This window comes from Diabrotica virgifera, chromosome 1, assembly GCF_917563875.1.
Source record: "Diabrotica virgifera virgifera chromosome 1, PGI_DIABVI_V3a".
Taxonomy (NCBI): domain Eukaryota; kingdom Metazoa; phylum Arthropoda; class Insecta; order Coleoptera; family Chrysomelidae; genus Diabrotica; species Diabrotica virgifera.
In genome coordinates this window covers 253,158,595-253,174,963 of record NC_065443.1, presented here as the reverse complement: position 1 = coordinate 253,174,963, position 16,369 = coordinate 253,158,595, and the positions used below count along the sequence as shown (strand labels likewise).

At 36.9% G+C, this 16,369-nt stretch overlaps 1 protein-coding gene across 1 annotated transcript; it reads right to left on the bottom strand.

Moving 5' to 3' along the window:
• Positions 1 to 2,967: 2,967 nt before the first annotated feature.
• Positions 2,968 to 12,964, bottom strand: LOC126883367 (pyrimidodiazepine synthase-like). The gene is made up of 4 exons (XM_050648844.1): positions 12,753 to 12,964; positions 12,521 to 12,691; positions 3,351 to 3,655; positions 2,968 to 3,275 (listed from the first exon to the last, which is right to left on the bottom strand). Exons 1-4 carry the CDS (start codon positions 12,775 to 12,777, stop codon positions 3,051 to 3,053), a joined length of 726 nt encoding a protein of 241 aa, XP_050504801.1. The 5' UTR covers positions 12,778 to 12,964; the 3' UTR covers positions 2,968 to 3,050.
• Between the last annotated feature and the right edge of the window lie 3,405 nt (positions 12,965 to 16,369).

Below are 16,369 nucleotides of genomic sequence, written 5' to 3'. Positions count from 1 at the left end.
CAAGTCATCACCGTTACACGAGATAATTAAGAGCGTAGGCGCAAAATTTCGGGCCACTGCTTTTTTAAAACGCATGCATTCACGAATGAAAGATTACATTATTAACGAGGGTCGAAAGTCTCTGAAAACTTCTACAATGTTTATTTTAATGGGGTGAAAAAAAAAAGATACAGTAGAGTGTGATTTTTCAATTTATATACAGTGAAACCTCAATAAGTCGGATTAATCGGGACCGCGGCCGATCCGGGTTATCGAAAATCCGGGTTAGCCGGAGAATATGGTAAAAATTAGTAAAATAAATATTTTTAATAGGAAAATACACATTATAATTGCAAAAACATGAAATACATGCACAGTACATCGAAATTACGTACAGTGGTATACACTATTGTTTATTTCTTGGTAAAAAACTCAGTCAAAGTGAAAACATGTTTGTTTTGTCTGATGAAAATCGGTCCGGGTTAGCCGGATTTCCGGGTTGTCGGGGGCCGACTTATCGGGGTTCCACTGTACATACATACCTATCGCATTCAAAAGAAAATTTTTGTTTATTCTAAAGATACTTTCGACCCTCGGTAATAATGTAATCTTTCATTCTGCGATTAAATTTTTCAAAAATACTTCAAAATTAGTTTTCTCAGAAAACCGGTAGGAAAATTCATATTGCCATTGCTTCATCTCAGTTATCTCTTAGAATAAAATAATTCTAATTTGTTTAGTATTGTGGTTTGTAACGTCTATATCTCAAGACCATACAATAATATAGACCACATGTAACATTTCTAGACCTACCTGCGAACATTCATCTACAGGATTCTGTTAGACACTATAGAACTGGTTTCCAGGTCATAAAAGCCTTGCATGATATTTCGATCCTGGTTAATATCTCTTCATTAGAGTCAGAATTTACCTACATTTAACCAGCTGCCAAGGTATTTAAAATGGTTTGCTCGTTCTATCTCCTCTCCATTAACAGAAAGCAGACCTTGATCTATATCAATTTTTCCAACTGCCATCCACTTTGCCTTTGAAATATTGATTTTAAGGCCTGTCCGATAACTTGCTTCACTAACTAGATTTACTAATGTCTCCAGACCTAACCAAATGTCTGGCGATCTTGTAAATTTTCTACAGGAATGGCTGTATCGTCAGCGTATCCGATATTGTTGATTACTTCTCCGCCTACCTCTTGCCTGTCATCCAAAGCCTCCCTAAAGATTTCTTCAGAGTACAGATTAAAAAGACTGGGTGACAAAACACAACCCTGTCGTACTCCACGTTTGATGGGTAGTTTTTCAGTAGGACTATCTCCAACTTGAATAGAGGCTACTTGATTGTAATAAGTACTTTAGCAGTCTTATATCATAGTGGTCAAGTCCTGATTCCCGCAGGCAATCGAAAAATGTATCGTGTTGTACTCAGTTGCATGCCTTCTCGAAGTCGATGAAACAAGCATAAATGTTCTTTCGGAACTTACAACTTTTTCTAAGAGAACGCGCATACAAAATAATGCCTCTCTGGTCCCTCGACCATCTCTAAATCTAAATTGCTTATTTCCCACGGAATGAATACCTACCTACTTGGTTTTGTATAATTCGTAGAAGTATCTTAAGACTCATCAAACTGATTCATCTAAAATCCCTGCATTTGGTGGGCCTGCTTTTCTTTGGTAATGTTATAAACAGTGGCTCCAACCAATCATCTGGTATTTTTTCTTCGTTGTAAATTATGTTAAAGAAAGTGGTTAAGTAGGTAATGTTTTCCTCGTACAAAAGTTTAAGTAGCTCAGCAGGGATTTGATCTGCTCCAGATAAAGTAATAATCATTCTTTATTAATTACTCCGTACCATAAAAATATGTAAAGATTGAATTGGAGACGAAGCAATAAAAAGCGTTAAGTCATTATCACTATTCAAGGTAATTAAATATTAATGATAATGAAATATAAATACAAGGTTTCTTATCTTTTTTTCTGTACATAAGAGGTCAGATGAAAAATTTTATCATGTTTTAGATTAAAATTAAAATCACATAAAAATCATAAATGATCATTTCGTTGTGAAGCGAAACAAGAGCCGTCTTAATTTAGTTAGTTCATAGAGCGCCAAAAGCACTGTAACTAGTTTCAACTCTTGTTAGAGTTTCTTCAGAGAGCGCATATTTGATTCTCTCTGAACCACTAAAATTCGGGTCGACAGCCTCTGTCCACAAACGAAAGATCATGAAGACATGGATGCCGTGGCGGCGTCTGCTAAATAAGAACGAAAGTTTTACTTTCAATATTAACAATATATTAAAAATAAAACTTTATTAGAACTAATCTTCTGGTTACACCATTTGTGGCTTCTAAAATTTGCAAGCCAACGAATTGCCGAGAAGACCGAGGGAGATCTACCAGGTTACATCTCATTGCCCGCCTGTCCAGCACGGTAAAATTCCAACAAAGATTAGTTCCCAATACTCAGAATAGGAGTAGTTCCCAATACTCAGAATATGAGTAGAACTACTCCTATTCTCAAGGAGTCTCCTATAGGAGTAGTTCCCAATACTCAGAATATGAGTAGAACTACTCCTATTCTGAGTATTGGGAACTAATCTTTGTTGGAATTTTACAGTGCTGGACAGGCGGGTAGTTAGATGCAGCCTGATAGATCTACCTCGGTCTTCTTAGCTCCGGCATTTCGTTGGCTTGTAAATTTTAGAAGCCACGAATGGTGTAACCAGAAGTTTAGTTCTAATAAAGTTTTATTTTCAATATTGTTAATATTGAAAGTAAAACCTTCGTTCGTAAAATCATATACTTTCTGATATTATAAAAATACATGACACAATACAATTCAACTCAAAACAATTCCGTAATAAAACCCACTGTGAACCTTCCATAACAATTGGTAGGGTATTATCTAAATATAGAGTAAAGCCAATCAGTGATATCTCAGGAATTTGGTAAGCGTATGTTATAAAACATCAGAGTAACAGTATATTCTATCAGTTCATTTGAAAAATTTTGCATGTAATTTATATGACTTCCGTCGATTTAAGAATCCATTTTATACTTCATCATAAGCTGGTTCTACACCATCAATTTTTGCTTTTGCAATCTTCCAAAACCTGTCACCACTAATATATAACTCCTTGCATACTGGTTCATTCATCATATCTTTTCTCCATTTCCTTAAAAGTGGGATGTCTGAGTCTTTCAAAGGAAGTTTCTGTTGTAATTTAATTCCTATACATCCTGCTCTCTCTGCCCATGGCCAAATCATGTAATCAGCCTATAAAACATAAGAATCAGCTAAAGTTATAGAAAGAGTAAAAGCAGTAGCTATGGTTAAATTGTAGAAACTTACCATGCCAGGTTTATCTCCACCAAAGAAAGGCGTTCTCCTCTGTGAAAGTGCTTTTTCCAAAGGTTGAAGAGCTTCAAGCAACAATTTAGCCCATTCTTCTGCCGTATGTTCTTCTTTTGACGCTAAGAGTTTTTGTTGCACTCCTTGTGCAACACCTGCCTTGTTTATAATATCCTTAATCTGCTGCTTGGCTGCAGGATCTGCAGGATATAGTGGATTTTCAGGGTACTTTTCATCTAGATAATCAGCAATATCCAGGCTTTCTATCACAATTTTATCACCATCAAGAATGGCTGGTACTAATGCTACAGAAAAATAAACACTCAGAAATTTACTTTTTGGTTAAAAAATATCAAAATAAATATTATACTAAAACCCATGACAACTTATATATAGGGTGCACCAAACCTCTGGTTTTCTTTTGTTACTGTTAAACGATGGAATATATAAAAAAATGTTTATAAGTAAGAAGTAACAAAATTGATGTGTATTGTGGTGTAATTGTCTTTTTACGCGGTTGACTCTACTATTTTATTTATTTATATTTTTAGGCACTAATTTTAATTTAAATAAAGGAAGACTTACTTATATTATTTTATTTACATCGCTTATTTATTTAATAATTACAAATAACACCAACTAACACATCTAATTTATTTACAAACTCAAATTTATGATTTAATTAACTAAACATAATAATTCCGATAACTAATAAATACATTTCAATACATTCCATTCGAATACATTAAATTACGCGACGCGCTTCGATCAATGAATGACTGGCCTGCGGACGAATTCCTGTTCTTATATACTTTGACAGCGGTCGTCTCGAATTCCATGGTCGAGGCTCGTATTCTCTAGATCCTTCTCTCAGAAATAGGCCAGGTTGTGAGGCCATTTATAATATGTGCCCACATTATAAACAACGTCACATTGCCCCCTCCTTAAAAGATGGTTCCTCCTGGAACCTTGTCGGGACTGGAACTGGATGCTGGTATCTGCAACTGGACCCTCTTTTACAACTCCCAGTTGTATAAAAGTGACAGGGGACGGTCTTCTCTCCGCACCAGTAACTATGCGGATTGCAACAGACTAACACCTGGACTTCGTTGTCTTGGAAAATTTCTTCTACCATATTTCAGATAACTCTCCAGTCTAATTGGCTGCATTATAACTTTGGCATGGCTAACTTTTGCACGTCGGACTCCAACACGTGCTCTCTCAATTGAATTAATGCTAATCATTCGGTCGCTAGCGATCTGAAGATTAGAACGGACCAACTCATGTATATCGTCCATTCTTCTTCGTAATTCATTCACGTAATCCTCACCAGCAACATCTTCTCCAGGTCGACATCCAAACTCTAGATCACAGGGTAGACGCATCTCACGTCCAAATAGGACTTTTGCTGGTGTTTGGCCAGTTGATTCATTAACAGCAGATCTATAGGCCATTGCGAAGAACGGAAGGTACTGGTCCCAGTCTCGTTGATGATTGGACACCATCTTTGTCAAATACTTGCCGACTGTCTTATTCATACGCTCCACCATTCCATCCGATTGCGGGTGATAGGACGTGGTTCTTGTCTTCTTCATGCCTAGTTTATCACAGATTCCCTGAAATAGATCGCTCTCAAAGTTCCTCCCTTGGTCACTATGGATCTCCAGAGGCACTCCAAATCGGCTGATGCAGTCTTTGATTAACACATCTGCAATAGTGGCGGCCTTCTGGTCTGGAATTGCGTGGATCTCAACCCACTTCGTGAAGTAATCCATTACCACCAACATGTATTTGAATCCATTGTCACTTTCTGGAAATGGCCCGGCAATATCCAAAGCTATTCTTTCAAACGGACTTCCAACATTGTACTGTCTCATAGGAGCCTTTCTTTTCCGGTAGGGTCCGTTACTTGTAGCACAGGTAGTACATTTCTTACACCAGTCCTTCACATCGTCGGAACTATTCATCCAATAAAATCGTTCCCGAATTCTCTGAAGGGTCTTCTTTACACCAAAATGCCCTCCTGATGGACTGTCGTGTAACTGACGAAGTACTTCGGCTACTCTGCTCTTTGGAATCACCAACTGTGTTCTCCTCACTGAACCATCATCATTTTCTATTACTCGTTTAAGCAAGCTGTCTTCCAAGATAAATGAGTCCCACCGGGCCCAATACGTCTTAACTACTGAGCCTAGGCTTGATATTTCTTGCCAAGATGGTCGACGATTTTCTTCTTTCCATTTTCGAATCTTCTGTAAAACTGGATCTTTTTCTTGTTCTTCCTTGATCTTGGTAGGCGTCCACTCGTCGTTGACCACTGTTGTTCTTAGTACTGCTGCTTCCTTTGACTCTGTTTTGTTGCAATGGGAACATTCTGCTGGACACGGTCTTCTAGATAGAGAATCAGAGTTCCTGTGGCTAACTCCGGCCCGATGCTCGATCTTGAAATCATATTCTTGAAGTCGTTCAATCCATCTGGCTATCTGACCCTCTGGATTCTTAAACAGCATTAACCATTTAAGGGCGGCATGGTCGGTTCGGATTAAAAACTTCCTTCCGTAGAGGTATTGATAGAAGTGTTCCACTGATTTTACTAATGCTAGAAGTTCTCTTCTCGTGACGCAATAATTTCGTTCAGGTTTTGAAAGCACTTTACTAAAATATCCAAGGACTCGTTCCTGTCCTCCTTGGATCTGCGACAGCACTCCTCCAATTCCCACATTGCTTGCATCCGTATCTAAGATGAACTCTCCTTCTGGCAGTGGATACCCTAATATTGGCGCTGTAATTAAATGCCTCTTCAAAGTTTCAAAGGCCGTTTGGCAGTCTCCATCCCAGCAATAATCCCTTGCTTCCTCTGTAAGTCGCGTTAATGGCTTAGCAATATCTGCAAACTTCTTAATGAATCTCCGGTAGTATGTACATAGTCCCAGAAAACTTCTCACTTGATGTTTATCAGTTGGTTCAGGCCATTCCTTAATAGAATCGATTTTTCCTTTATCCACGGCCATTCCTTCTTTGCTGACTATATGACCTAAATAATTGACTTTACTTTGAAATAACTGGCATTTCTTGGGATTTAACATTAACTGGGCAGCTTTAAGTCGATTAAAAACGTCTTCTAAATTCTTCAGGTGGTCTTCAAACGTCTCTCCCAAAACGATTATGTCGTCTAAATACACCAGGCACGTTTTCCAAGATAACCCTCTCAACACATTTTCCATAAGCCTCTCAAATGTCGCAGGAGCGTTACAGAGTCCAAACGGCATAACGTTGAATTCCCATAATCCAGATCCTGTCGTAAAGGCCGTCTTCTCTTTGTCCACTGGATCCATTTCTACCTGCCAATATCCAGACTTCAAGTCCAACGTAGAAAACAATTTACTTCCAGCCAATGTGTCCAATGTGTCGTCGATCCGAGGCAGAGGATAACTATCTTTCTTGGTAACATTGTTCAACAAACGGTAGTCCACACAGAACCTCGTAGTTCCATCTTTCTTCTTGACCAGGACCATCGGAGAGACCCATGGGCTCGTAGAAGTTTCTATCATTTCTTTCTTCATTTCTTGAACAATCCTTTCAGCTTACTCTCTCTTCGCCTGTGGTAATCGTCGAGCTGATTGACGAATTGGCCTAGCGGTACCAGTGTCAATTTTATGTTTGACAACTGTCGTTCTTCCTGTCTTTCCTCCTTCCGGTACGAATATGTCACGATATTGCCTAAGAAATTCCCTTAATTTCCTTTTTTCCATTTGATTTAGAGATTGGCCTGCAACTGCAACCATTTGGTCGAACTTATCGTTGGAATTATCTGATGTTGTCGTCTGACGGATTATGGACGTCACGGGTACACAAGTTCCTACTTTTGTCTCCTTCTTGATGGTCACTGGGTAGTCATTGACATTAATCAATCTCACGGGAATTTTTTTAGCAGAAGTAACCAATTCCTTTCCAATTATGATTCCTCGGCCAACCTCCTCGTCGTGGTTCCATGGCTCCATCATAACAGGCGTTCCTTCTTCTACAGTTCCCTGTAGCCGCGCTACGATGATCGTTTCACACCTCGCAGGCACAACTGTATCTTCTTTAATGGCTGCTAGCACAGTTCTGTCATCATGTGGATAAAGAAATACCTCCTCGTTGCCAACTTTGATTACCCTATTCTTAAAATCCAATTGAAATCCATGCAAATTCATTACGTCCATTCCTAATATAACATCTTCTTCGATGTCTGCAACTATGACAGTATGGACGAAATTTTCTGCTCCAATCCCTAATTGTATCTGGATTTCTCCATGGGTGTTGGCGTTTTCACCTGTGGCAGTCCGCAGTCGCAACCTCGTTGGTAAGAGTTTCTTACGGCTGTTTAAAACTGACGGTCGTATAATGGTCCTGGTCGCTCCGGTATCCACCAACAATGTATACTTTTTACCATTTATTTCTCCATCCACATATACACTATCTTCACGACATTTCAAAGAAGCTATTAGTATTAGATGGTCTTTAGAGTAGTTCTGAGTCGAGGCTGCCCGCCTAGGGTCTGTACGTTCTCTTATTTCCTGCTGGCGAGTTTCTTGATTTGCGTTCTTCCTTAAACTCCGTGCGTGCCCCTTTTCACCACAATTGCAGCAATTCATGGTCTTCGTTTTCTTGGATGCAATGTCTTTCATCATATTAACAAGCTGGTCAAGTTTGTCCTCATCCTGTTCCTCTTTCACAGTCCTCACTTTACTGTACCCACCAGAGGCCTGGGTAGCTGATTCGTATTCGAGGGCGGCAGACAAGACATCGACCAGCGTCTTGTGACGAGCTAATCGCAGTGTTCTCTGCATTTCAAAATCGCGAAGACCATCGATAAATGTTTGAACAGCCAACATTTCCATCATGTCTTCGGGAGCTGTTGGATAAGCAAATCGTACTAGCCTGGCAATATCTAGCTCATATTCTTGAAGAGCTTCATCTTTCTTTTGCCGTCGATTTTTAAGCCGCGCCTGATAGACATACTCCAAATGTTCGTGCCCATAACGCATATTTAGTCTCTTCATGAGTTGTTCAAAATCATTCGTCTCCTCTACAGCTATGGTCTGGAGTACATCCAAAGCCTCTCCTCGAAGAGCAATAACCAGATTTACAGCTTTGTCTTTTTCAGACCATCCGTTCGCTCTTGAAACTGTTTCAAACTGTTTCATGTAGTTGTTCCATGATGACTTTCTGTCGAAATTTGGCACCTTAACACGAGCATGACCTACACTCCCTTCAACTATCGACCGTGGCTCCAATTTGTATTTGGTTTCATCATCTTTAATATCTATTAAGATGGGTTCCATCCCTTTGTCTACTTTTTCCGTTTCCTCCATTTTCTTTTCTATTTCCTTGATCTTTTCTTCAAAAGTAGATTTTATGGACGATATCTTGTCGTCAAAATCCGAAGTGACTTTAGAGATCTTGTCAGTCATCTTGCTTTCAAGGGATGAAATATCACCCGAAACTTTCAAAATATCACTAGAAACTCTATGTTCTAACGATGTAATGTCTGTCGAGACTTTGTTCTCTAGCGATGTAATGTCTGTCGATACTTTGTTCTCTAACGATGTAATGTCTGTCGAAACTTTCAAAACATCCGAGGAAACTTGGGAGATTTCACTAGAAACTTTGTTCTCTAACGATGTAATGTCTGTCGAAACTTTGTTCTCTAACGATGTAATGTCTGTCGATACTTTCGAAATTGACGAGATCACAGCAGCATGCTTGTCTTCAAACAAATAGGTTTCTGGATCTTGACCCTCTTCTTGAAGAGCGTTCTTTAGACGTTCGACTAGATCAGCCTTTTTCCCAGTAGTGTCCATGTCTCTCTCCTCTAACTGGTTGCGGAGCTCCTTAACGATCAAATCAGTGATTTTCTTATGTTGTGAAAACATTGTCACACACTTTATTTATTACGATTTATATTTTATTTATTTTTAAAGATTCCACACTGTTTTAAACCGAGCTTTATATTATTTATTATTTTTTTTATCCACTTCTGACCCAATGTGGTGTAATTGTCTTTTTACGCGGTTGACTCTACTATTTTATTTATTTATATTTTTAGGCACTAATTTTAATTTAAATAAAGGAAGACTTACTTATATTATTTTATTTACATCGCTTATTTATTTAATAATTACAAATAACACCAACTAACACATCTAATTTATTTACAAACTCAAATTTATGATTTAATTAACTAAACATAATAATTCCGATAACTAATAAATACATTTCAATACATTCGATTCGAATACATTAAATTACGCGACGCGCTTCGATCAATGAATGACTGGCCTGCGGACGAATTTCTGTTCTTATATACTTTGACAGCGGTCGTCTCGAATTCCATGGTCGAGGCTCGTATTCTCTAGCTAGATCCTTCTCTCAGAAATAGGCCAGGTTGTGAGGTCATTTATAATATGTGCCCACATTATAAACAACGTCACAGTATCAAAGACGTCTATAATTTAAAATTATTTTCGATTATACAGGGCTAGTCATAACAATGACTGACTCAGATTGACTGAGGTCTCAAAAAATATAGTATTACTTTCTTAAGATCTATCTCTCAAAATCTTAAACTTTAATCCAATATCAATGTAACTATGTACTTAATTTATAAATGTGCCACAAATCCTCTAGAAGAAAAAACTTGTGACAGGAGAAATGATGAATATATGTGATAAACTGCTTCCATTATTTGCACAAACGTCATGATTAATTTGCAAACAAGTCAAATCAAAACATTAAGCGAAACGTACATCAATACATTATCTAATATTGATATATGTAATGACAATTGGTAGATTAGAAAATAAAATGAAAATAAACCAATAAAAATATAGTATTTTTACTACAAAAGCGATATTACATTACGTAGGTCAAAATTTTTGACGTAATAGAAATGTCAAAACATTAGAATGTGACTTTTCTTTATTGCCATGTTTATAATGAAAAGTCACATTCTAATGTTTTGACAGTTCTCTTACGTCAAAAATTTTGACCTACGTAATATCGCTTTTGTAGTAAAAATACTATACAACAAATGCGCTAATGTCACTGTCTCTGAAAATGATAAACGTCAAAATTTATAGTAAACAAGGTATCAAAGACTGTATTGTTTATCCTTGTTTAACATATTGTGACTTTTATGGACAAGCGGCTTAATTTTGTAATACTAGTTTCTGTGAGTAAAAAGAAATCTAATATAAAAAGTAATTCGTGAATAATGAATGTCAAAGATACAATGGAAGAACTATACTAAGAAACATGATAGGTAAAAACCCCACTTATATAATATTACATATCAACAATAGGCGGAGAGATAGAAGCGGATTTTGCTCGTGATAAGTAATATGGACAAACTATACGGAGATATGTTGAATTAGTTGTGTACATGTTTTTCCCCAACGGGCGGAAACCAGAGTGGGGGACGAGGGTAGTTATAAGGGGTCAAAGTCGCGGTTTTTATTTTTTTGTGACGCTTATTATCGAGAGTTCACCAAAATTTGGGAATAAGTAGAGACGTAACTAATTAAAATCTCCAGGGGCGGAACGCTACGTAGCCGACAAAGGGGTGGGGGCAGAGGTGAATATAAAAATTATAAGGGGTTGTATGTGACGTTCGTGATCTAGATAGTGCAACAAAATTTGGGAATAAGTAGACCATAACATAACTAACTAAAATCTCTCGAGGAGGAAACCAGAGGGGGGGACGAAGGTAGTTATAAGGGGCCAAAGTCGCGGTTTTTTATTATTTTTTTTGTGACGCTCATGATCAACATAGTGCACCCAAATTTGCGAATAAGTACTACTTATTCCCAAATTTTGGTGCACTCGATCACGAACGTCACAAAAAACCCCTTATAATTTTTATATTCACCCCTCCCCTATCCCTTTGTCCCCCACGCAGCTTTCCACCCCTGGAGATTTTACTTAGTTACATCATGACCTACTTATTCCCAAATTTTGGTGCGATATCTCGATCATGGGCGTCAAAAAAAAAACCGCGACTTTGATCCCTTATAACTATCGTCGTCCCCTACTCTGGAAAGTCACGTGCGCAACTAATTCAACATATCCCCGTATAGTTATTCCATATTACTTATCACGATTAAAATCCGCTCCCAGCTCTTGGACTATAATTTTAATATGTACTTTCTAAACTTCACGTCACAAAAAAAATAAAAACCGCGACTTTAACCCCTTATAACTATCCTCGTCCCCCACTCTGGGAAAGTCATGTATACAACTAATTCAACATATCCCCGTATAGTTTTTCCATATTTATCACGAGAAAAATCCGCTCCCAGCTCTTGGACTATAATTTTAATATGTACTTTCTAAACTTCAAGTCACAAAAAAAAATAAAAACCACGACTTTGACCCTTTATAACTACGCTCGTCCCCCACTCTGGTTTCCGCCAGCAGGGGAAAGTCATGTACACAACTAATTCAGCATAGCCCCGTATAGTCTTTCCATATTTATCACGAGCAAAATCCGCTCCCAGCTCTTGGACTATAATTTTAATATGTACATACATACTTTCTAAACTTCACGTCACAAAAAAAAATGAAAACCACGACTTTGACCCCTTATAACTACCCTCGTCCCCCACTCTGGGTTCCGCCCGTTGGGGAAAGTCATGTGCACAACTAATTCAACATAGCCCCGTATGGTTTTTTCATATTTATCACGAGCAAAATCCGCTCCCAGCTCTTGGACTATAATTTTAATAAGTACTTTCTAAACTTCACGAAAAAAAAATAATAAAAACCGCGACTTTGACCCCTTATAACTACCCTCGTCCCCCACTCTGGGTTCCGCCCGTTGGGTAAAGTCATGTACACAACTAATTCAACATATCCCCGTATAGTTTTTCCATATTACTTATCACGAGCAAAATCCGCTCCCAGCTCTTGGACTATAATTTTAATATGTACTTTCTAAACTTCACGTCACAAAAAAAAATAAAAACCGCGACTTTGACCCCTTATCCTCGTCTCCCACTCTGGGAAAGTCATGTGCACATCTAATTCAACATATCCCCGTATAGTTTAACCATATTACTTATCACGAGCAAAATCCGCTCCCAGCTCTTGGAGTATAATTTTAAAATGAATGTACTTTCTAAACTTACTTTTTGGATTAATTTTGCTGTACCACTCTGGTTTTCTGATCAAATTAAGATTTACAACATCATGTGGAATGTTTTTCGCTTTCAAGACTAATAAAGCTCGTTGGGCAAAAGGGCAGAATTTCATAGAATAGACCCTGAGAAGGCCCTCAGTTCTTGGAGGCTCTACAGAACCTAAGAAATCATATAATATAATTTAGTAAAGTTATAGTTGCTCTAATTTGATATTACTTACCAACTGATAAATGTTTTGTAGACATCTTGAATATAATTTATAGTTATTGAAAGATTTTTGTATTTCTGAAGTAAAATTAAAAGTCGGCAGATATTTTTATAGATTAATTTAATCCCAAACTAAGTTAAAATGTATTTCAACGTCTGTAAGTGGTCCGTTCAGCGAAAGCAAAATATTCATTAATAGGCAAAGATCTGATAACTGTGGATAAGATATGCTAATTTTACATGCGCTTCAGTCAATATCTGTTCTTTACTTTTCGATTATTTTTGTTACACAAAATGTATGTCATTGACTTTGTTAATAACTACATACAGATTTTCAATTGTAGTGTATACTGCTAAGACTGCCGTTAAGTGGTAAACCATTAAATAAAATCTATCTCATAGTAGAAATTATTATAAAAGTATGTCCGTTGTGTTATTTAGAATTGTTTTAATAAAAAACGATGAATTGTTTGCAAATGTGGGTTTATTTTCAAAAGGTAAAAAGAAAATGTATTTCTCTTTTAATAACCTTTACAATTATATTAAATAATTTTGGTTGCATATACGAAAATTTCAGTGGCGTGCGGTGACATTTTCGGAAGAGGAAGCAATTCAATAAGGGTCTAACAAGTATTTTCTTACGAGGGTCGAGATCAAAATATATACCTACTTAATAGGTATATACCTAATGTATTACCTGTTAACTTTTATCGACTAAACACAAAAACTACAAAAAATTAGGTATAGTGTTTAACCCAGTCTGAGAGACATGCACACGCCTTGAGAATCAAATTCGGGTGATACAAATTCATTGAGGCAAGGAGGATTTACTCTCATAAGCGGGCGTCACTCCATCCCGCCCCAATGCTCCATACTATCCACTTCCCCTCCGATGCGCTATAGGGGCTCTCTATCAGCAAAGTGCTTATTATGTGGGAGTCCTGGATACAAGGACTCACAAACGAAATCCTACTCCAATCAATGCAGGTTAGTGACTCTAGTGACAGTATATCGTATATCTGGGTACTTATCATCGATCTGTACTGCTTGCTCAGGCTCGAGTCCCTGCTCCAGGCTTGGTTTCTTTAAACTTAAAAAGAAGAATTCTATTCACAATTGTTTTTATATTCCGATTTCGAATCACCTTCCACAACACACAACTTTCAACAATATGACACGTATTTACTTATACTTGAGTCCTATCCTCCTACCAACCAATGCAAATTCTTTGTCGATAACATCGTCGTAAAATTTTGGATTTTCTGATAATTGTTTAATGCACTTTTTTTCAATGGATAATAGGGCTAACTTGGAAAGTCCGTCTTCGCTTGTGAAATTTATTGTAAAACTTTTAATGCGTTTTAATACTGAAAAACTTCGTTCAACTGATGCACTTGTAGCTGGGATAGTTAGTACCTACTAATTCACACAACTTGACCACTTCACACAGAGACTTATTTAAACCAGTAGTATTCAAAAAATTCAACCGATTCCTAAGTATTTCTTTATCACTAATTCCAGGTGTTTTATAAATGACATTTAACTGAGAATGCAAACCTAGGATATCAAAAAAAATTTAATCGTACTGAATTAAATACCTCTGTGGGAGATTTTGATGAATTATAATTAGACATATTAAAATTACATAATTCTACATATTTTATTTCTTTAAAATTTTCAAAGCGATAATTCATTTGTTGTACAATGTTATCAAAAATTTCGATGTATAATCGTCGATAGGTCTCTCTTTCGCCGACATTATCAATCATCATTATTTTTCTTTTAGGTTCGAAGCCCATATTTTCAGCTTGATCCGAATTATTTTTAAACAGCTCATTTTTTAATCATCATAAGTCATCAAATTGTCTTATACAAAATGCAATGTCACTTGACTTCGTCTGTAAAATTTCGTAGGTATTATAAAATATCAGTAAAAGGAAAAATGTCAAATAAATATTAGTAAAAATATTAAGCAAAAAATTGAAATCGAAATTTTCTTTAAGCCATTGTACCTAAATACCTACCCCTTATAGCAGCAGTAACAGTCTCCGCATCTCGTTTTCGGACTCGGAAGGCGGTCGGACGATCGCTTCCACAGGGTTTCAAAATTCGCGTGAAAGGAACATGACTAGCAGGTGAGGGTATTAAACCCTGACCAATTTTTGAACGGGACAAATGCATGACAAGCAGCGATTTTGAGATGCGCTTCCGTCAGGAGCGGACTGAGTCGTTGAATTGTGAATATTTGAGTCCGTTTGAGTATGCGATCAATTTTTAATAATATTTCAATGCCTATTGCCTACATAATATGTAGATTACTTAGATTAGGGTAACATTGTTCATAATTAAATACTAATTAATAATATACAGTAGAACCCCGCAAATCCGAACTAATTGGGGGGACAGCCTGTTCGGATTCCGAAAAGTTCGGATTATCCGAAAGTTAGCCTAAGAAGCTAACGAAGATGATTTTTAAAAGATTTGGACTGCCACCGATCCCTTTATGAAACTTTATCCGTACGTTTATGCCTCCAATATTCTAAAGCTGAAAAATATTTAGATCACTGAAATATTAAATCGCTAACGCCAGTAGTTTTGTTTCGTCACGGGACATGGGAATTCGGCCATGTAAATGATTCATTTAATTTGTAATCTGGATATTGATTACACTATGTTTCTCATGTTTCTTATCTTTTTCAATGTTTTCGTTCATAGTATACCATGGGAAATGTGTATTATGCACATTCCTTTATTGATTGTGTTTAGTCTAACTCGACGCTTTTATTCACCCATTAGTGTTGCAGTGTTTAATACTGTTACGTAATTATTTTCTCACATATAAAACATGTTTTTAAATTTTTTTTTTGAATTTTAAAAAAAAAATTTCACTTTCCGTTGGTTCGGATTTGCCGAAAGTTCGGATTTGCGGGGTTCGGATTTGCGGGGTTCTACTGTATATGTATTTTCTTATATGGAAGTATAGGGAAGCGGTGGTGCTTCCCCCGCTTCCATGGACCGCACGCCTCTGGAAAATTTAATACCTTAAAATACAAGATAAGAAAATAGTTTCGAAGCCTAATCTCTCCCAGAGCAGAGAACAATAACCACAGAGAAATGACACGACCGTACTCAAAACGTGTACCGTTTTTGAAGACGCATGCGCGAACCTGGTTGCTTTAAGTGTTCCCAACACATGCTAATTCCAGCTAATTCTGCCACTCTGGTTGTTTTACGATAGTCCGTAGGCGTGTATGGTAAATACTTGACTTAACAAGTTTGAGCATTTATATAAAAATTATAATAGTTAAATGTCTGGTTACTCGTGTGTGGTTCACGGATGTTCCTCTACGACAGGAAGAGAAATAAGTTTATTTAGATTTCCTAAGAATAATAACAGGTAATTGTTATTGCTTTGTAATTTTTACATATTAGTTATTAGGTATCTAATAGTCTTAATTTGACTTGATTAAATATTATTGATAATAAATCATGAAGAAAGTGATTCATTTCCTTGTATACATTACCCTTACGTAATGCATAAAAAAACTAAACTTCGCTCTGCCAACCAAAGGATACCTATTTCAAAATAAAAATAATAAATTTGGTGTCAGTGCATGTATTTTTCATAAC

Coding starts and splice junctions, on each gene's coding strand:
- LOC126883367 (XM_050648844.1), bottom strand. CDS start 12,777: ATGTCTACAAAACATTTATCAGTTG. Junction 3,656..12,520: donor CAGCAAAATTAATCCAAAAA/GTAAGTTTAGAA, acceptor ATTTTTCTGTAG/CATTAGTACCAGCCATTCTT. Junction 3,276..3,350: donor GTGGAGATAAACCTGGCATG/GTAAGTTTCTAC, acceptor TATGTTTTATAG/GCTGATTACATGATTTGGCC.